The sequence below is a fragment of the Falco biarmicus genome, chromosome 4, assembly GCF_023638135.1.
Source record: "Falco biarmicus isolate bFalBia1 chromosome 4, bFalBia1.pri, whole genome shotgun sequence".
Lineage (NCBI taxonomy): Eukaryota > Metazoa > Chordata > Aves > Falconiformes > Falconidae > Falco > Falco biarmicus.
This window is the reverse complement of record NC_079291.1, coordinates 19,905,543-19,927,695: the sequence shown is the minus strand read 5'-3', so window position 1 is coordinate 19,927,695 and position 22,153 is coordinate 19,905,543. Positions and strand designations below refer to the sequence as shown.

Sequence of the window (22,153 nt, the reverse complement as noted above, 5' to 3'; positions counted from 1 at the left end):
AGGAAAAGTACTTTTCCAGAAAGATGTTCAGTGATCGTATCATATGTGCAAATGGAAAGAAAACAGAATTATGATTTAAAATGAGCACAGGAGAAAGATGCTGCAAATTAGCAATTAAAGACTGCCCCTCTATGAACGCTGTAATAAAGTATCTGTATTCCAAGATAAGAATGGGAGAAGATTAAAGTTCAAAATGAGTGACTAAACAAGTTTTATTCACTTGTTTTTGTGTTTGTTTTTCTTCCAAGCCTTTATACGGGTTACTTCAGGCAAAGCTGCAACTCATTACACATGCGTATTTTGAAGAAAAAGACTTCTCTCAAATTTCAATTCTAAAGGTAACTTTTAAGTAATAGCCACACAGAACAAAGCTTTCAGTGTATGGCTGTGAACTACAGTGTTTTTAATTAGTGTGCAAATATGCCATTTGCATACGTCATTCAGTTCTTCAGCTCTTGTAATAACTTAATGTGAACTAAATGAACGACCCTAATCTGACAGAGGATCAACTTCCTGATTTGTAATGAAATACAAGAAAGCATGATTGTCAGCCTTTATCTCTGTTTACGCTGTTAGTAAACCTTTCTTTCTGGTATAAGACATTGAAGTCCTTGAATAGGTGATTTATTCTGGATTTTGTGTGGCTGTGTGCCATTAATGGCTTCTGGGGTTTTTTTTTGCCTTTGTTCTAACTTCTACAGGAACTTTATGATCATATGAATAGTTCCTTGGGCAGTACTTTGCTAGAAGGGTCACAAGTTTATCTTGGTAAGTGACTTTTTTTTTGTACAAGCATTAGAGATAATATTATGCTAATCAACACATTCCTTTCCTGACCTAATTTGTTTATGTGCATTAACAGGTTAAGCACCAGAGGTGTGTGTGCCTGCACTGTATTGTTATGCATGTCTTTTATTAATGGATTTGAATAAATGTCAAATAAAATGTAGTGTTGCTTTCATAATAGGAGTTAGTTGTAGGTTGAAAGCCATGTTACCTTTTGACCTAACAGTCTTACAAGCAGCTGCTTGGCAGCTTTTAGGAAACAATATCTTCTTAATTTTTAGATGGAACTATTTGATGATGTGGGGTGCGCAGGCTTTCATCTACCTGTTATTTGGGATATCTCCCATCTGGTTCTGACTCTTCCTTGTGTTTTCTGAATGCACAATGTAGTATTTACATAATGTTTTTCCATAATGCTACGTGGCAGCCAACAGGAGTTCACTCAGAGAGCAACTTTTGACATTGTCTCCATTGTAGATTTAACTCTTGCTCCTGCTCAAAAGAATTTGTTATGAGTTCTACTATTGAAATAAGTTAGTATCTCTACTAGCTATTACCTATTAAACTGTAATAACTGCTCTCTTTTTGGTATCTCAGGTCTGTCTCCTCGGGATCTTGTTCTTCACTTTAGACACAAGGTAGGAGTTCTCTGTTAGGTCTGTAAAGTACAGCACTTACTTTGTGGAGTAAAATACTTCCTCAAGAACTGAAAAATAAATGTGGATAGACATACCTGAGCTAGGAGTAAGGTCACTGTTTCCTAAGTACTTCTGGTTACAGCCTTCAGAATTCCTTTCCCCTTCTCTACATAACTTCAGTGAAAGTAAGTTCAAGATTGGCAAGTTCTGTCTGCTGGATTGCCTGGAGATTTCTAGGTTTGTGTGACATTTCTTTAGTCCTGTCCCAAAGTGCAAGTGGTATCTCAGTTACGGTCTTGTTTCCATTTCCCGCTTCTTATCAGAAGAATGTTATAGAAGAATATTGCTAAAGTCTGTGCAGACACAAATTGGAGCATTTTCCCCTGTATCTTGCCATTTTTGCAGCTTCTGCCATCATAGAACCTGAGGAGATTTGCGCTCCTCCTTTTTCCTGATGACTATTGAAACAGCATGTGTATCCTATTGCTAGGGTACAAATAGCATTTAGAATCTTTTATTAACTAAAGGCATCAAGGAAACAAATTCATCTGGATTTCATGGTGTATTTGCACCTGCTCAGTAGATTTTTGGGGTAGAACTCAAATTTGTTTAAATTCACATGTCTGCCAGTCATGCCCCAGAAGTGTCTAAGTTTTTCTTTTAAGTGTGGAGAGTCTGGACAGCCACTTCTGATCCAGATGCCTCATCTGTAGGTGTCTAAAATTAGGTGAGGCGAATGCTATTCTTGATATTTTGCTGAATTCTTTTCTGTATTTCTCTGGAGGAACTATTTTATGTTTCTGCAGTTTACTGTATTTTAAAATTCTGGAATTACACAACATGTTCATTCTGATAAGCTTTGTATGATTCAAATTACGCAATTTTTGTTTGTGCAGGTTTTCCTTTGTGCTTCTCATGCTATTTTAAAATTAGTGCTCAGATGGAGAAAGGGTATTTGAACACTGGTTTTCACTGGCCAAATGTATTTGATCATTTAGACAGTTATGCAGTCCTTTAACATGAAACCTTGAATAAGAGATTATTCTTGCATAGTATTTTTGATAAATGGCACTGGTTCATTCACCTTGGTTTTCTTTTTTGTGTTTTTTTTCAGGTCTTGATCCTTTTTAAACTGATTCTTCTAGAGAAAAAGGTAACATTTTGTAGGCTGAGGCAGTTGATAAATAGAAATGGGATTATTCATTTTTTTCATATGCAGTTATGTAGAATATACTAGTGAAAACCAAATTAAAGTAAAATAAAAGTATCTGAAGTCATATCAACAACTTTGCATCCATATGTAAATTGGGAAATTATGCTAAAAGTAACTGCTGTGTGGTGATGTATAAATTTGCCTCCACTCCTCTTCTGGCCACACTCCACCTTATCAATAGCTGTCCCAACCAAGTACAATGTGATTGAATGGGAGTGGAGAAACCTAACGTATTATATAAGATAGGAAAGGGTTCACATAACACACATAGGTACCTGTGCGAAGGAACTGGTAGGAAATGCTGGTACCTAAAAGGGAGCATACAACTTCACAGGGGTTCAGTAAGCAGAACTTCTGGTTTGGGCTTTAAACAGGCATACCAAAGGAAGCGAGTGCTGGAGTGTCCTTCAGACCTGAATTGCATGGGCACCTGCAGGAGACAATGTAAAAAGCCATTTCTGTTAGGTCAGGCTTAACGCAGTTTATAAACAGGTAAAAATGCTGAATTCTAGGCTGAGTGTTTTCTTTGGGCTATCTTACTGCCTCTGAAGCAATGTCATCTTAGTAATTTAAATATAATATGCAAAACCTACAAGTAGATGTGAAATAGTAGATAGATTTATGTTCTTCTGTATATATATTAATACCATGGAACGAGAACTTTCAGTGAAATAACTATGTATAAGCTCCCAGACATGTTTATGCAGGATTGGGGTTTTTTTGCTTTTTAAAAATTTCTGTTCAAAGTTTTGTTTCAGTCTCCCAAATGTCTCTTTTTGTCTTCAGTGATCCTGCTGTGTTAAAACCCAGCTTTTTTGAGTCCTGAGAAAGAACATTCGAATTTCCTGTTGGCTGCAACTGGAAAGTCAGTAGGACTTAAGCTATAAGATATCAAAACAGTCGTAGATTTGTTTCTTTTTGGTTTTTTTAAAGTCTGTATCCAAGGCCTAGGTGCCTTTTGTGAGGCAGTAAATATGGCTTTTAAAAATGTAAGTAGCAGCTTCTGCAGAGCTTTTGCTCTTGGCACTTAGTTCTGTTAAGTTATATCTTGACAGTTCTAAGTATTTATTGATGAGAATAAATGCAGTTTTTGCATTAAAGAGCCATATGCTAAAGTCTGCTATATTAAAGGCTATGAAAAAAGGTATACTTGAGAAAATAAGATTCCGACATGGTAGGAGTACGCATGTAGAAATGTAAGTAATCAAGACTCAATATGCAGGCCTTTTCCAAAAAATTTAATACATTCTGAAAGTCTGCAGTGATTGTACTTATTTTTTAAACCAGAGTGGAAAAAATATTTTTCAGTTAAGATTTTGTAAAGTATCTCTACTGATCTGTTTAAAAACTTACGATAGCATTTCATCAGGTCAGTTCAGCATTTGGACATATATAAACAAAATACTTCGCTCAGCTACACTTCTTTTCCAAGTCTGCTAAAACCATAAAACATAAATGCACAGGAGGAGGGGAGTGGGAGGGTTTCCCAGGCATGTTTATATGACTCAAACATATGAAATTGTTTTGAAAGGACTGGATACTTATTGAATAAACCTGCAGGTTGCTTTGTTTTTGTTTTTCCCTAAGCTTTCAACAGAAAGACAACACTTGCAAATTCAAAAGCAAGAGTTTTGATTTTCTGGTGCTGTCTGTTTTCTGGCAGATGTTAAGGTTCCAGAATAACTTTGGGAATCTGTATGTTCAAAGACCTGAAACATCATATGCAAGAAGCCACTAGTAATGTGAATTTTCCTTGAGCCAAAAAATGCCTGAATGCCACAGACCAATTTCTTTTAATCCTCAGCAATTTTGTTGATGACTTTCCAAAGGGTAAAGGAATTTTTTTTTTTTTTTTTTTTTCACCTCTCAGCTGTTACTAGGCTGGAAGACTACTTCCAGATGGTGATCATTTGACTTTCTGCTGCCAGGGCCACCCAGTTTGCTGATGTAAACATTGTAGGCTATATAACAGGGTTGGGTAGGATAAGGAGGCATGCACCCATATAGACAGACAGAAAGATAGTAGAAGGACCTGATGGAACAAGTATAGAAAAGTACTCAGCTTAAGTGGTATACCCAAACAAAAACCTAGACTGGAACAGATTTCTTGTAGGCTTAAAATAGGTTTAGCTGGGAATACATGGTATGTGAAAATCTAACCCTGTAGGGGTATCGTAGTGTTTCTGTTGTAGTTCATTCCTGTTCTGTCATGCATCTTTCATCAATGTGTTATAAAGCAGCATCTTAAAAGAAGTTAAGACTTTTTATTCCCATTGGAGTCAGCCAAAAATTTTTTCTCAGAGCTGCTTGTTCTACTCATCATGCTTTTTTTGTGGCTGTTGCAATTTGAATTCACCTGTCTTCTAAAATTTTTCTTTTTTCTATGTTCAATATAATACACATAATCTGTTTCTAGCTGAGGTACCATTAAACATTGTTTAGTATGTGTTAGGACTGCATAGGTCTTAACTCTTGATTCCATCAATTCACTAGCTTGTAGACTTGCACATACTAGTGGAACATTGAGTGAGTTATTCATCAGTCAGTTGTGAAAGTGTCTTCCTAGCTTACTGCAGGAGTCTTTTGTTAAGTCTTATGTCCGCAAACTTCCAATTTTAGTTTCATCATATACCTATTAAACTAGTCTGCAGAGTCATCAAGTTCAATCATTCTGTATTCCTTGGCATTGTTGGTTCCTTGTAATGCACATGTATTTTTCCCTAGTATTGTGCTGCCTGAGAATTTAAAAATGGCATTGTTAAAGCAAGTTGACTTTCATGGGGTTAGGGTTTTTTTGTTTGGTTTTTGGTGTTTGGTTTGGTTTGGTTTTTACTTTCCTCCCCCCTGAAGGCCTGTCTTGGAGGAACTCCAGCGGTAACACTCAGTCTGCCTTGTGTTTCTTCTTTGATTGCCAGCCTTTGACACCCCCCTTTTGAATTCCTAACTAATTTCCTAATCCCGGTCTCTCTGATTTAATTAAGGACATTTTGTTTTCCTATGTTATGCTTTTAGTGCTTTACCAAAGTTAGTATCAGTCATGCTGGGGTTTTTTCCATTGATTTCTTCCAAAAAATCTTTTTTACATAGGAAGATAACCTGTAATAAATGCATACTGCATTTATCCTGTTTTACACTTATCTGTGTATCTTTAATATCTTTTCTTAGAAGAGATGTTTTGTATAGGTTTTTGTTGGAATGCTGGAATGGAGAATATTTGGCCTCCTTAATTTGTAACAGAGATTTTAACGTACTACAAATGAACAAGGATTTATGCAGCATGGCAGGAACAACTTTTTTCTGTCAAGTCATTCAGTAATTGTATCCATTTGGGGAAAAAAAACCTGAATGACTGACAGGAAAAACTGAGTGATTAACAAGTATATGTTACGTGTGTGTGTGTGTGTGTATATAAATAACATACAAATTTATAAAACATGGATACAACATTTAAATATTTACTTTGAACTGTTGTAACAGCTTTTGTTAGTAAGCAGACTTTCTGAAATAACATAAAAAGCAATGCCTTGAACAGTTTGCATGTGTTCTATGTCATGCTTAAGCATAATTTTGTTTTTCTTGTTCTCTCCTCCTTAATTCTCCTTTCCTCTTTTTCACGCTCTTCCCCCTACCCCCTTCCCTTCTGCCACCAGGTGCTGTTTTATATTTCTCCAGTAAATAGATTAGTGGGAGCTCTGATGACTGTCCTGTCGCTTTTCCCTGGTAAGAAGTTTGGACTTCTTTTTATATGCTTTCTGATGACTACTGAGACTGGCTGTACTGTTTCATTTGGAAAACAATTTATGTGATAATAGAGTTGTGTTGGTATGTTGCCTAAAAAAATGGGTGACTTGTATGCATGTCTGTGTACTATGTACACGTCTCCTAATACTACTTGCACTTTGTGTTATTTCTTGTATCATTAATTGGAGCTACTGAATCTTCAGTATTGCCTGTGGGTAACATAGGTGGGACCCTGAATTAGTTATACATTCCTGTTGAGTTCCTTAAAAAACAAAAATACAAATATCTCTCTTCCTTCTACATGTGCTCTTCCAAAAAAAAAGGTGGGGGGGAACCCAAGCAATTCCAAAACCTTGGTAATTCTTAGCTTCTCACCAGTCTTTTCAAAGCAAACAAGTTAGGGCACATTTTCTAGGAGAGAAAGTGTGGGTTTTGTTTGGGTTTTTTGGGATTTGGGTTTTTATTTTCACACACACACCTTCCCCAAAATAGTGTTTTTAAAATACATAATTTCCATTATGCACACAAGACCACATTGCTTGTTTTGTTTAACAAAAATTGCCTAAATGTATGTTGAGATCTGATATTAATGCATGCGATTGCTTTCCAGGTATGATTGAACATGGTCTTACTGACTGCTCACAGTATAGACCGAGAAAGAGCATATCAGAGGATGCTGGCTTGCAGGAAAATACACCACGGTTAGATGACTCTGTTTCTGTGTCTGCTGCTGATACTTCAAATACAAACTTAGGAATGGGAGAGGGAGGCAGGAAGATGGCGGGAAACCATTTGCTGGGAGGCCAAAAAGCAAATGTGCCTTTCTCCCAGTCAGAGAAGATTTGCAACGGAGCTCAGTCCTCTGATGGTACTGTGCAGCGCTTGAAAGTTCCTTCCCGCGCTTCTCCAGCATCCTCTGAAAGTGACTGGGAGACCTTAGATCCTAGCATTTTGGAGGAGTCTAACTCGAGAGGAGAATGTGAAAATACAGCATCAGAACAGGCTGAAAATCTTCCAAGCAAAGGCGTGAGCTCAGAAAGCCTTCCAATCACTGTGCAGCCCCAAGCAAACACGGGACACACGGTGCTTGTTCCAGGAGTGATATCTGGGTTGGAAGAGGACCAGTATGGTATGCCGTTGGCTATTTTTACAAAGGTAAACATGTTGTTCATGATACCTGGTAACTCAAAGACATCTGTTTTTCAGAAGTGGCTAATAATTTTGGTTACCCAACTCCAGATGGACAGTAAGGTACCACAAAACATGTAAGTACGGTCTCTGGCAAGTGACTGTGTTCCTGGGCAGGCGGAAAGCGTGAGTGCGTGATGGCGAGGAGTGTGTGTACGTACACATGCATTCCACTTTTCTTGCATATGTATACTTGCATACTGTTTGCAATTCTACATGATGGTAACCTGCAACACCACTGTGGGTAATAAATGGTATGTATCAGTAACTACTGTTATCTTTTACTTTGAAGAATTGTTGATCTAACTTATTTGGGGTAAGATCAGAGTACGTGAGAAGTATTTGGATACCTTAAACTAAGATTCTGAAAGCTGTGTCTTAGCTGCCACCGAAGCCTATGTTTTCCTATTTTAATTTTTATGTTTACATGTATTTATAGATGTGTATGTGTGCATATATGCACAAAATATGTATTTATATATAGGCACGCAAAAATGTAAAGAAGGGTCAAATTATATGTATATTTATATGATAACTCTTCCTGGTTGTCTGTGGCTTTTTGCCTGTGCGTGGTGCTGAGCTGCTGAATTTTAAGTTAATTTAAGTTGAGCACTAATGCTTAACTGAATTCCAGGTATTCCAGAGCCTCTCTTAAGGACTCTGATGGGCATTGTCAGGTAACAAGCAATTTACTAGGGCTGGTTTCCCATAAAAGCCAGGGAAAATGCATCCTTTCTTAAGCTGCTTTTTGTCAGTAAAAGAAGTGATAGAATATATTTTTGTTTTTAATGTAACAACCTTTTACATGAACATTTGCCCAATAAGACTGAGATTTATTTCTTCAGGCTGATGAGGTTCACAGTGGTGTTTCTTTGGGGGTGTTCATTTGCATTTCCTTGCAGAACATTGTATTTGATGATTGTGTTTGAGCTTCTCACAATAACTGCCATTGGAAATGGCATGCAGTGTTGGCCCAAGTGAGCAGCTCAAATGTCTTTGCCCTGTATTGCCTCATGTGACTCGTTAGAAAAGCTTTTTCAACAAAGATGTGCAGTCTGGTGTTTGTCCTTAGGTCTGTAATGAAATGAATAGCCTGTAAATTATATTTTAGTCTGTTCTGTTGAAAATACTAGATTGAGAGCAAGAAGAAAATAACTAGTAAGGGGGCCTATGACTGCAAACTTAGTTTGCTGCTAAGGTCATAGAATGGAAAAGGAAACAATTTTAACGAAGCTGACAGTTTCTACATGATTGTCTTTTGTTCCACAAAGGCACTCTTCGTTTGAGTTCATCCAGTGTAATTAAAGCAGAAAAGGCTTTACATCTCTAAGCTGTCAGTAAAATGTGATTTGGAGTTATAGTTTAACCACTTTCTAGAAAGTTTAAATCTCATTTAGAGCTCTCTTCTCAGATTTGTTTTATGCCATGCCATGGAAAGACTAATAAATCTGACAAATTTGATAGGAGGAGGTTTTGTCAGATGGCATAATATGTTCTCCAAGTACACCTGAGTATAAGGAAAAATGGGTTGTGATATTTGTTTCTTAGTACTAGTTCTGTAAGATCTAGTACTCATTTCGTTTGCACTTTTTAAAAGAATGGAACATGGAAATAAAAGTTGTTACACTTACAGACAAATGTGAATTTGGGAACTGGCACTTGATGCTTCAAATAGTGAAAGATTTCCAAGACTTTTCTACTTGAGTATGTAGTAATTAAACCTTACTTTTCCAGCTTCTTAAGCCATTTTTTTTTTTTTAAATTTTCCGTTTTAGTTTGGTGATTCCTCTCAAAGCACTGTTGTCCCTTAGACACAGGCTGTTTGTTTTCTGCTGATAAGTGCTTGTAACCTGGAAAGCCATCCCTGTGTCTAATATAAAAAAAGGGAATAGTTGTGCTCCTTTCTTCCATATGTTTCCAATTGCCATGTACTGTGTGATAAAGTACATGTGCTCTTTGTTTCTGTCCAGTATGCTGTTAGCCCTTCTGGCTTTCTATTGGTGAATAAATTGCTTTATGCTTTGTGCAGTTGAACAGCTGGAATTAGACTTTAGAGGTATCTTGATCTGATATGTAAAAAGAAAATTACAATACCTACAGCTGTTTCTCAATGACTTACCTCAAAGCGTTGTTTCAAAATGTTTGTGGTTTGTTTTGGGTTTTTTTAATTGGAAGGTAGGATACTAGACTAACTTACAAGCATGGAGTGCCTGAAAAGAACAGAATAGAAAGCAATACACTCACTGTGCTTTCTTAAAGCAGGCATGCAAATGCTTATGAAAAATTGATTGCTATCTCTGGAGCCTGGAAATCTCCACTTACAGAACGTGGATAGCAGTCTGTAGCTTTCCTCCTGCATGATGTGCCTCAGAACTATGGGAAGACATAGCGGTATGCCAGTGGAGAGATGACTCTTTGTCTCCGTTGACTTCATGTCTCTGAACTGACCTGAGACCTCGCTCTTGTTTTATACTGCTTAATCTGTTGCCTTAAACTCATTCGATTTCTGTTCTTTGCATTGTATTTCAGTTTCACTCCTGAGACTGGAAGGCAACACAACCTCTTGAAAAATTTAATTCATGTGGAATCTCATTGCTTTATTTTGCAGATGTAATGTAGCAAAACAGTAGATAGTCATGACTGAAATTGTAATAACCAAGTTTCATTCTGGGTAGAATGTGTAGGCTTTTATTAGGAAAATAAAGATTTTTCTATATTCAGACATTTATTTCGCCTTATGTTAATCCTCTAAATATCTCTGTTACTTTAGGGATACCTCTGTTTGCCATACATGGCACTGCAGCAGCATCATCTCCTATCAGATGTAACAGTCCGCGGCTTTGTTGCAGGAGCCACCAATATCCTCTTCCGTCAGCAGAAACATCTGAGTGATGCAATTGTGGAAGTATGAATCTCTGCATTTGAACTTCTTGAACTAGTGAGGGGTTGGAGGTGGGGAAGCAGAGGCTGCATTTTAAGTACAGCTTTAAAGTTTCACGTTCACACCCAAATTTTTGATTACTTCCCTATGAAATAAGCTTCTGTGTTTAAGAATATTAAATTTGTCAGGGTAGGGCTGGATGAGCTGTGCAGAACTAATACGTGTTTGCCTGTATATTCTTATATCCAATATTTGAATTTGCAGGGCACTTCTTAAATTTTTACTTTGTTGCCGGTGTAATTTTACTTTTCAGGTCATGGGCTTTTTTTCATGACTTTGTAATAAGGTCTTCAAAAGTAAGTACTTGCAGCTGAGAAAAGCTACAGTTGGATAATAAAGTAGATTGCTATTGACTTCCTTCTGATATAATCAAGAGGTTAAAAAAATAGTATCTGAAGAAAACATTGTCAGTTTTAGCACATAGATAGAACTATATAATCAGCATTTGGTAACCTAAGTTAGCCACACATCGGTAAGCAACTTAATAAATCAAAGTGATAATGAAAGCCTCTAGGAGAACATGTGAGCACCAAACTTCCCCAGCAGAATCCTGTCAAAGGTTACTATGTGCCAGGAAAATGATAAGATTCTGGTTATGTCAGAGCAGTTATCTGACATTCTCAGAACAGTTAATTTATTATTTCTTTAGCCACTTGGGTTTTTTTGGTATTTTGGGGGACTGTGAGTGTAGATCTAGGTAGCAATATATAGTAGTATATATGAGCAGTTTTATTTGGATGAATGTTTACCCTTGGAATTACTTCAAACAGATAGAAGATGCTCACGTACAAATCCACGATCCAGAACTCCGTAAGATACTGAACCCAACAACTGCTGACCTGAGATTTGCAGATTACTTGGTGAAGCATGTAACCGAGAACAGAGATGATGTTTTCCTTGATGGCACTGGATGGGAAGGAGGAGATGAGTGGATCAGGGCTCAGTTCAGTGCTTATCTTCATGCACTGCTTGCTGCTGTGCTGCAACCAGGTAGAACAGATGCTTTGTCTAGGGACTGAGATGAGGGTGGGTGTAGTAAGCATTTGCTCTGTTGTGTTAAATGTGTGGCCTATCATTATATCTCCCTCTGCCTAACGTTTCATTTTAGGCTGCTTTTTCAGTTGTCCTTGGCTGTCCTTGGTGTTCCTTGACAAGCTTATTACTAATTCTTAACTTGCAGGCGCTTTCTGGACTATCTCCTTCTCCTTGGTTTAATTAGCTTTCCTTATAAGTAGAACTACCCGAAACCACACATATAATAAGGCTTTTACAAACTTGGGTGCCTTACATACCGTACTGCAACCTGAAGTTGATTTGGGGGAATGAATTGGATTCAAGGAGACATGAAGTGCTGTCTTTGGGAAGTTTTACTAGGCTGTTCCATCTCTTTTTTGTTGTTCCTTTCTGCTGTGGCCTTAAGTAGGGATTCACGCAAGTGAAAAGCGTCATCTAGAGACTTTGTAATTTTGTGTGTTCTGGAGCTCAACAATTTTTGTCTTACCTCAGAGGGAATTTGCTGTGTTCCAAGCTTTTGTGCTTGGAACGGAAAGAATATAACTGAAAGAATCAGTGTTCTGTTTGTGGAAGATGTTTAGTTGGTCCAGCACTGTCCCTGTTAACTTCATTCTCGTCATGATTGTTCTCGCTTCACATCAGTTAACTAATTCAGATCTTGTTCTGTGGTATTTGTGAGAAAATGTAGAATTGAGAACCTGACTTCAAATTCTGGAAGGTGCTAAGTTCTTTGTCTGACAATATTTGTAGTTTAAGGTGATTACCTGGTTGACAGGAAATGTCAGGGTTTTCTAGAAACTCATGCCACTCCACTGGCTGGCTCTAAATTTCCCGTGCTCTAAATTTCTCTTCAGTGGTTTGAAGGGGATGTTGTTAGAGAGATTTATCCCGCTGTAGTTCATACTGCAGTTCTGGAGTGGATTTGTGGTTTACTAAATTTGAATGACTAGTAACAAAGTACAACAAAGCCCCAGTGTAACTGACCAAGACAACTGCAAATGATGATTTTGTCCTTAAGTTGCTGTGTAGCCATTCTCTCCCCTTTCCTGTCTTTGCCCAGAGAATAAGTCAAGAGGCCTATGTTTGGATTACTTCCCACCCACCCCCCAAATTGAGCAATTTACTTAAAACTTTATAAATTAATTAAAAATAAGAAAAGGCACTTGTAAAGCCTTTCCCCCCCCGCATCCTGGCATTGTATATTTGGGACGCTTTAAAATGAGAAATATACAGCGTTTTTTAAGTTTGCAGTTCTTATCACTGGAGATTTAGTTGTCTTTGATTTGCTAAAAGCCTATAAATTTTTAATTATTCTTAAAAAAGTAGTTTGTCTTGTATTGTGTCTCTAATGAATTGCTGCAAATTCTCATCTTTATTTTAATTTATTAGACAATGAAAAGACCTTGTCAGACTTTGGAACAGCATTTGTAGCAGCCTGGAAAAATACCCACAACTACAGAGTATGGAATAGCAACAAGCATCCAGCTCTTGCAGAGGTAAATTCTAGGTAAGAAAATTATTTGTTTTTACTTTTTTGTTTTGTTTTGGCTTTTCTGTTTGTTTGTTTAGCATGTAACATGGAGAGCTCCTAGTATGCATAGTCAGGCACACAGTTCTGTAGAATTAGTGTGTGTTCCCCATGTTCCTGCTATAAAGCCCTGAGAGTAAAACTTTGGGGCCACATTCTGTAAAGTGCAGAAACCAAGTATTTCAGTTCTTCAATACTTTACTGTAATTCTGGGCTACAGTTTTATAAAGAAAAATATATCCAGAGCCAGGAGAAGTGAAACTTGTTCAATTTGATTGTTGGCTGTCCCCAGCTATAGAAAGTTTCTCATTCCTCAGGAATTGTCTTCAGATGGTTCTGCTTTTCATTAATTGGTTCCAGGTGTCCAGGGAATAGCTGTGTCCAGGGTTGTCACTGGTAGGGATGGAGGGGAGGTGGCTGTTTCATGTTGCATCTCTTATACTTCGGGTTGTTTTCTGTGTGTTTTCACTCAAAGATTAGGTTATGCCAGGCTGGGTAACACTGTTGTGTGAGCATGCGTTTGTTATTACTGTCCTGCAGGAAGTTTTGTTTGCTTTTGCTTTGTCAGCTGCTATAGTCTGAAGAAGGTTTTTCTTCAGATCTGCAAAGCTCTTTTGGTCTACTTAAGGGATCTTTTTTTCTTTATTTTCTCTATGTTGGCAGAAGGAAGTGCCTCTGCCTTAGTCTGAAAAGATTGTTAATATTTGTCGCGACGGAGGGAAGACACAGTCACTCAATATGAGTGATCAGCAGACTTCGTTTATTGTACCTTACAGTCACCTTTTATGCCTTGTTATAATTAGCTCATACATATTACAAAAGTTAAGCTCATTATTGGTTAGTTGCCTAAATATCAAGCCTGCCCCTGGTTTCTCTTCTGTAGTTATCTGTTCCCACCTGCAACATTCTTTTCCCACCGAAATCTTCCTGTTATTGTGTAACAAGGACAGCCAAAGACAGTGTATTTTGCTTTACTTCAGATAAGCTGAGAGCGATGTGCATTTTTGTCCAGCCAGCTGGACTATGTCTATGTGACCCTTTTCAGCTAGCCAGTTATCCGCAAATATCTGATCTGTAAATAGAAGGCACCTTAAAGGTAGTTCATAAAAAATCTAAGGTTGAATAGTCACTGGGACCTAGCCTTCTTCCGTAAAGCGATGTAATAGTACATCCACGAAAGACTTTATTCTCTCTTTTTTTTTGTAAACCACAGAGACAAATACAACTAATAATTGTGTGATACAGATTCATCATAGAAAAATAAATACTTAATGTTTTCTTGGGGTTTTCCTCCTCTTCTAGCCACCCATTCCAGGGACAGTACTCGGTATCAGATGTTAAGTTAAGATTGTCACAGTAAGTATATAGTACTTTGATTGGTATTTTTTTAAAATTGTGATCAAATATTAATACCTGTATAACTGTCGCTATGATGAACTAAATAAAATAATGATTTTAATTGGTCATGTACGTGAAACTGTGCTCAAGATGCTCTTGCAAAACATCGCCACATCTGAAGATGGAAGATTTGCCTGAAATAGAGGAAAAGAGTGCTAATGCACTATTTCATCTTGAATTTGACATAATAGAGCCCTGATTTTTTGCATTGAAGTTATAAGTTTTATGTATTGTTTTTAAATTGCAAACTAAAGCTGTTAAAAATTTCATCAGTGTTTTTCTGTATGTTGACTTCAGGTCTTGTTTTCTCTTAATGAGAGCTTTTTTTAAAAGAAAATAGCTGGTTTTTAATGCAGTATTCTTCTAAAACTTAGTGTTTGCTGTGTATTACTGAAGACATGGGTCAGTTTCTTCAGGTTTGTTTTATATAATCTCTTACCTGCACCAGACTCAACTGAACTTGAAGTTGGTCTCAACTCTTACCTGTAGTACTCAAGTTTAAAACTGAGGCGCTTGTTATTCCCGTAGCTGTTCAGCTCTGACTGAAGCCAGAATTCAGTCTTGGGAGTTGCAGTTAACTATCTCTTGTATATGCACCAAGCAGAATAAATTGTTTTCTCACTTAGCTACACTTGAGCATAAAACATCAGAGATTTTTTTTTAAGATGCCTGTAAATGAGCCATACGTATGTGCTGCTGATTCTGCACTGCCTTGGCCATTATTTTCAGCACACTGTGAGTAGACCTAAAACACATGCTAACACAGAAGAACAGCTGAAGGAATAAAAAGGTTCAGATTTCAGTCGCTGGATCTTTTTGTTACCTTTGCTGACAAATGACAGATTAAATTTCCATGATGGTGATTGAGAATGCAAATGAATCAAGACTTATCTAAGGTAATGGCCTTCAATAAGGTGTATGCTAATAGCAGCTCTTATTATTAGTGGATGATGTTTGTAGAAAGATTTAATTTGAAAGATGTGGAGGTATCTATAATCTTTCACTTGCATTATTTATGTGTTGGAAAGGGGAGATACTAACTCTTCCGAGTAGCCTGAAATCAGTGTAAAAAGGACCAGTAGTTCTTAGTGTATCTCTAATAATAAATATTTTTGCAACAGTGCCTTTATTCTCCAGATGTGCCTTTACTATCAGATACTCACCAAAACTACTTACTTCTGCAAACCGAGCCTAAATTGTTCTTTGTGTACTCTACTCTTACTGCTTTTTGCATCTACACTGAAGATTTTGAAGGTGCAAAAAGAAAGTGGCATGCTGTGTCATTAAGTTTTATATAAATGGGTTTGCAAGGCCTGAAATGAGGACTTGAGTGTCACAATTTAAAACTAAATGAAATTATCTTCAAGTGATCACACTTGTGCAGTAGAACTGATTGCTTTTGTGCTTTTCTTTCTAAATGATGGTAATGTCTGTCATCTTTTTTGCACTTCTTTAACAAAAACGTGAGTGTAAACTGTACTTGATCAAAAATCTTGGAGCAAGATTTAGAAAAAAATATTGACTGATCAGTAACACTGTGTTGTTTAAAGCTTATATGTTAGGGCTAAAATTTCACAAAAATACTGCAAATCTGACTTTTAAATTTAGAACATAAATGTATTTTAGTAAACCTTTAGTAAAGATACGAAGTGCATTGGCTAAGAATGAACCATTTGGCGTTTTGATTCCTGTCTTGCTGAAAGCATCTTTTCATCTTCTGAGAAGCTTGCCTAACTGATCTGTGTGGATAAGATGCATGCAAGAATTATGGGCTTGAGTATATACAGATAGATATATATGAAACTATATGTGTGTATGCTATGTAAATCTCTGCATGTATTGATAAATATTTTAACTGTATTTTATTTACACCTGGAATTAATAGTAAGACTGTTAGTTGACTGACTTCTTACCTCTCTTGTTTAGCTCTGTGCAAAACAGTGAACGTGGGAAGAAGATTGGAAATGTGATGGTTTCTACTAGCCGAAATGTTGTGCAAACAGGAAAAGCTGTAGGTAAGAAATTTGCTTATTTAAAACCAGCTTGCATCTAAGCCCTATCTTTTTTGAGGAAGCACCCTGTATCTCAGTTACATTTCATTTTAATCCAAATATACTTTATAACTTGCATATAAAACAGAGCAACATTTTGAGAGGTAAAGCTGCTGGCTGAGGCCCTGTATATTCTGTAATAGTGGAAAGAGGCAGCTGGACAAAAAAGTTAATGTTAAATCCTTTTCCAGTGTGGGCTGGAGATGAACATGGGAAGAGAGACGTTCGGGTAAAAGCTTTCGTATCATCTAGAAATGGTTAGACCACACCACCACCTTCTGCACTGAGCTATTCTCATTTTTATATCACTGTGGCTGAAACTATCCAGAGCTGGTTGAAATCAGAGGAAAACTTAGTGTCAGTTTCAGCAGTTTTTGCAATAGTCTGTGATTTTTCTGGAAAAGCACTTGTGGCACTTGAACAGGGGCAACATCACATTGTCGTCTTGCAGCGCAAGATAATGAGTTCACCCACTGAAGAACCTAGTAGTTGTTCTGCACCAGCTTTGCCAAATTGTTTAGCTTCCTCTTTTATTCCATTTGAGTCTTTCTACTCTCTTTGCTGTTGCACATTCTGGTAAAGAATGCCTTTTGGCCTGGTGCGTAGCAAGCCTTCCAGGGCAAAGGACAACACAGGCCATTTCTGCTGAGCTACTTGTTCAAGTTCTTTGAATGTTTACTGACACAAGACTCTGGACTTGTTCAATTTGTGATTTAAAAATCCAACTGACTGTGTGACTTTTTTCTTTTTTTAATCTTTATAATTTCTTTGTGGTAGCTTCGTAATGATAACGCTATGCTATTGGCCTCCTTTGTTTTGTTTTGTAACGCAGGTCAGTCGGTTGGAGGAGCCTTCACAAGTGCGAAATCAGCTATGTCATCATGGTTTTCCACTTTTACACAGTCAACCCAAAGCCTTGGGGACTAAGTTACGGTTTTGCATAATGCTGCTGAATATTTCAGGTGCAATGCTTTCTCTGAGCTATAAAAAGACCACTCCAAAACATAGGAGTGAAGATTAACTACCCAGGACCAAAACAAAGTATATGTTGCTTGCAAGCAGATGTGGAATGTTATCATTCGGTTTCACTAGAAGTATAGAAGAATGGTGAGTGTCTCCATGGAATGGGATGGCATTTGCAGTATATTGGTTGTATTTAAAATGACTACTTTTCTTCAAAACTGAGCCTTTATAAAAAAGACGTTAGCAAACAGGGCTTGTTGCAAGCCAAATGTGTTTGACTTTAGATTTGTACATTTTCTTGGATGTTGAAAATATTTATGTAAACTAGTTATATTTTTCAATCCAAATAGCCAAATGTTTGTGAATTCTTGTTAGAAATAAGCAGAGTATAAATACTGATCCCTCTTTCAGGTTGGATTTGAGAGCATCTCTGCAAAACATATGTGGTTAGAAACCCTTAAAGGGTTTCAAGCCAGGTGGAACTTTCTTGCTTTCACCTGCAAACTGAAATCAGCAGGGTGCAGAGTAAGACTGTGGCTGACTTAAGGGTTTTTTCCTTTATCCTCTGTAGCCGTGTGCAGTTGTTTGCATTAATCTGTCTCTAGCTCTCTTTGTGTCCACAAATCTGTGACAGTTGCAAAATCAGTATTTTCTTGATGTTACGCTGTAGGCCTTAAAAAATTTTGCGTATGTTTTGGCTGTGTTTTTACCCTGGGATGCGAATGGGATTCCAGTTGGAGAGATCTTTTCAGGAAAAATATTACAAAACAATTCTCCCAAATTGGGATTGGATCATAGGTGGTTTTGTGAGGTCTTGTTCTATTAGGATGTAATTACACCATCAATGTAGTTACATACATATGAATACAAAGTACTAAAACCACCTAAAACAGGCACAGTAGCAAACTGTGTGTGGCTTTTTTTTTTTCTCTTCCAGTAAAGTTATGAAGACTCTTCCAAATGAAAATCAGCTATATTGATTTTCTGTGTTGACTCAGGGAATGTTCTGTTTGGGTGACTACTTTTTTCATAAGGAAAGTAACACTAGAATTGAGAGAGTAACTGATATAGCTCAGTTCGTATCCTTGTGTGAAGAAATATAATCATTTGTATGAAAAGATTGGCATAATGCTGTATTTCCTATGTAATATGCATGCGGCATCTTCTGTATGCGAACGTATTCCACTTCCTACATTTCCTGATTCCGAGAGAGATTATTTCCTGTTTCTTGCAATGTGTGTGCCTCTGTTTACCTTCTAACATCCCATAACTGCTAACACTTTCTACATTACATTATCAAATGTTTCCAACTTTCTAGTAAAAAGCTCTTAGTTTATTGCCTCATCAGTATCTGTCAGCATTTTGCCATGTTCTTTTCTGGGGCCAAGATTTCAAGTCATGGTTATTTCTTCTATTCCTCAAGTAAAATACAGCAGCTATATAGGAAATAAACAAGAAGGTTTGAATGTAATTTGTTTTAAGAAATTAAGTTATAATTTATCTGAGTGCATTTGAAAAGCTAATAGAAGAGCCACGCTTGTGTCATGCACTTACTGTCCAACAACTTAGTTTTCAGTTTTATTGCTTCAAACAACAATTCAAAACCACAGGACCTGGTTTAAAGCCTTCAGGAATTTTTTGCCGGACAAACTTGATAGAATGGCTGTCAAAAACCTGAGTGTACAGCCAGTTTGAGTAGTTCCATCTGAGAAGGGCAAAACAGGCCCCCAAAGCTCTACTGATCTACTGCTTCTGACAAGTAAAATGTATCTATGGAACTGCAACTACAGCTCCTGGTCTCTGTGTGTATTTCTGTATCTCCTGAAACTTCTGATGCTCTTTTCTGTTTGATTCCACAACTCTGTAATAGACATTTTATGTACAAATTATGTATTTTCAAAGGCTAAGTAATACTTGATAACACAGGAAGAGCTCTGGTGAAATAAGACTAGGGCTGCATTTATTCGTGATGAATCTAGAGCTTTCTGATTCAGCATGTAGGTAAGAAAATAATAAAAAATAATCACTTGCTTTTGTGAAATGGCTAACATATTATCTGCTGTCTGGGATTTAAGTGGTCAGGCTCCACGTTGTAGTGAAGACTGAATAAAGGTTCATTAAGGATTTAAGCACCTATAAAACTAACTTCAGCAACTTAAAGCACACTAGGTAAATTTAGGCTTAGGAATTCACGATGGTGAGTTCCAGGAGCCAGGCAAGTGGTTGGTATTTACACATACAAGGTATAGGAAGAGGACCCTCAGGGATCCCTTTTCAATATCCTTGTCTGTCACCTCCTCACCTGAGTTTCTTCTGTACAATTCTCCTATGTCCCAAATTCATATAGCCAAGTTGTTGGCACTCGGCATTCCCCTTACTCCCACAGACTTCCTCACTGGCCCCATTAGAAAGCTGACTTTCGGGGGTTTTTTTGGTATATTGATCAGAGAAAAGGCAGAATGGGGTGCCCTCTGCAGTGCTGAGCTGATGTGCAGCTGCTTGCTGCTTTGTACAGGGACTCTGCTATGACATTTCACAGTATTTCTCTTATGGGCAAGCAGACTAGGTATCTTTCTCTGCAGTCTTGTTTTTTCCACTGTCCCAGCTGTCTCTGTTGTGGAGCCAAACATACAATCTGATTAAGAGTATTTCCCTTTCTTTACAAATGATAGAGTAAGAAACTTGTATTAATTTTCGATCTTTTTAAGAACTGGCATCCTGCTAGCAGTTGGACTGTGAGTTAAACTCGTACAGTGATTAAGACTCATGCAGTGCATGCAGATGAAGTGACCTTTGTAACACGTAGTTGTCATGAACATGTATGTTTGCTCTTTGGCATGTGCTGAACCTTACTTTTGGGTTGTAGGAAGGCATGCAGCCACTGAGGTTCATCTGAGCTCATGTAGTCTTAATTGAATGGTTGTAATCTCTTTAGTTAAATCCAATGCAAACGCAAGTTACTTCCCTCCTGTGTTAAAATTTCCAGTTTCAGAAACACTGAGTCCTAAATGAACTGGTGATGGTGCCTCTGATCAGTCACCTGTGAAGCTGTTGTTCCAGCTGTGTCACGAAGTATGTTGCAAAGGTATTTCTGGCTGTGCAGCATGACCTGCCTTCCGGGTAATACAGTAACGCACCTCACAACTTTCTGCCATCAAAGGCACCTGTCTCTTCTTTTTGGATGTGCCAGCATTTGAGGAACTGCCTGTTGAGCACAGATAAGAGATAGAAGTCCCCAGAACCCCACAAGACCAGGTATTGTTGACCCTGATACTTCATTTGACTGAAATACTAATTTTTCATCATTTTCATGTCATAACCTTAATTGCTGTGCACATCTGACACCAGTTTCCTCAAATATCACAATGTAATCATCATTTTTAGATCAGTGTTCTAGTACATTGCACTTGTTTGACCTTGTACATCTGTTTTAAGCACCTTTGTAATTACATTTAGTATTTTGCCTAAACAAGCTTCTGATTTCCGTACAAATTATTACTAAGCAGAGAAACTAATGAGGCAGTATTTAATTGTAAAAGTGAAGGCCTGAATACAGTTTTTAAACACAGAAACTGTTGCTTGATAATTGAACGTACAAGTAATGTATTTGATTTTTCTTGTGCTGCTTGAAAAATAAATACATCCAGCCTGTTTAAATTTCTGTCTGCTCAAAAAGCTGTATTATTTTAAGAAATCAATGCCACCAGAAGACACTTGCAGGCATCTGGTTTTGATACTGGTAGCTGCTTGTAATACACTGGCAGTCTTTTTGAAATTTGCCTTCCATTTAAACTGATTGCGGATATTGCTTTTTGCAAATTTAGAACAAGAGGATTCTCTAGTGTGACTTTTTATTCCCTCTTGGGTACTGCTCATTGTGAATTGATTGAAGTCTTCAGCAGGTCACAGACATCGCTTACATCAGTAAGAACTTTGGGTACAACTGTAAAATGTTGATGTAGATTTAGCTTCAAAATAGTACGTAGTTCGTGTGGATCGTGACATCTAGTCAAAATCAGGATGCTGAGTAAATGAACTGCTGCACATCTGGTTCTGTGCCACAGCGAGCTATTTAAAAACTTTACAAACTTCTGCTCTGTCAGTGTACCTAGCTGAGAATGAGTTGGTGAATTGCTTTTTCCGGTAGGAGGAAACTAACTGCCTTGAATAACATGCAGATATGAATTAGATGAAGCTTACGCCTAGAAAACAGCTGCCGTTCTCTAAAATTTGTTAACATTTATACGACTGTATGCAAGTAGTTGTGCAAACACACTGGAAGGTAAATTTACATCATGTAGTTTATGCAGTGTAATTTTAGTTTCTTGCAGGTATTTAGTTTTCATTAAAAAGGGCAACATGGAGAGTATTCATTAAAGGCAGAAACACTACATTATTGTACTATGATTAAAGCTGTATGACAAATTGCTTCATGGTGTTTGGAGTCTTTAATACTATAGCAGAGGAGAGACTGGCTTTAAAAAGCAGGCACAGAGCTTTAGTTCTGTGATGGTTCTGGTCTTGACCCCGTTCTTTATCAAGCTTTACAAGTAGTGTTGGATTCATTAAAAAAAAATTATAGATCACTTCTGTCGGTGAAACAGTGAACCTTACTCAGGTTATTTATTCCCCGTAAATTGACATCTGGACACAGGTGCCTTAATCTTGGATGTGATGGAGCTTGAAAGTCCA

At 37.4% G+C, this 22,153-nt stretch overlaps 1 protein-coding gene across 1 annotated transcript in view; it reads left to right on the top strand.

Moving 5' to 3' along the window:
* The window catches only part of AVL9 (AVL9 cell migration associated), a 38,559-nt gene extending 17,437 nt beyond the window's left edge, over nt 1-21,122 (top strand). The window contains exons 5-16 of the mRNA XM_056338657.1: nt 249-338; nt 702-768; nt 1,384-1,424; nt 2,539-2,577; nt 6,288-6,357; nt 6,989-7,533; nt 10,337-10,471; nt 11,278-11,497; nt 12,911-13,028; nt 14,352-14,405; nt 16,374-16,462; nt 17,331-21,122. Coding sequence (XP_056194632.1) covers nt 249-338; nt 702-768; nt 1,384-1,424; nt 2,539-2,577; nt 6,288-6,357; nt 6,989-7,533; nt 10,337-10,471; nt 11,278-11,497; nt 12,911-13,028; nt 14,352-14,405; nt 16,374-16,462; nt 17,331-17,425 — 1,563 coding nt within the window. The 3' untranslated portion in view covers nt 17,426-21,122. The remainder of the gene's footprint in view (nt 1-248; nt 339-701; nt 769-1,383; nt 1,425-2,538; nt 2,578-6,287; nt 6,358-6,988; nt 7,534-10,336; nt 10,472-11,277; nt 11,498-12,910; nt 13,029-14,351; nt 14,406-16,373; nt 16,463-17,330) is intronic.
* Nucleotides 21,123-22,153: the final 1,031 nt, after the last annotated feature.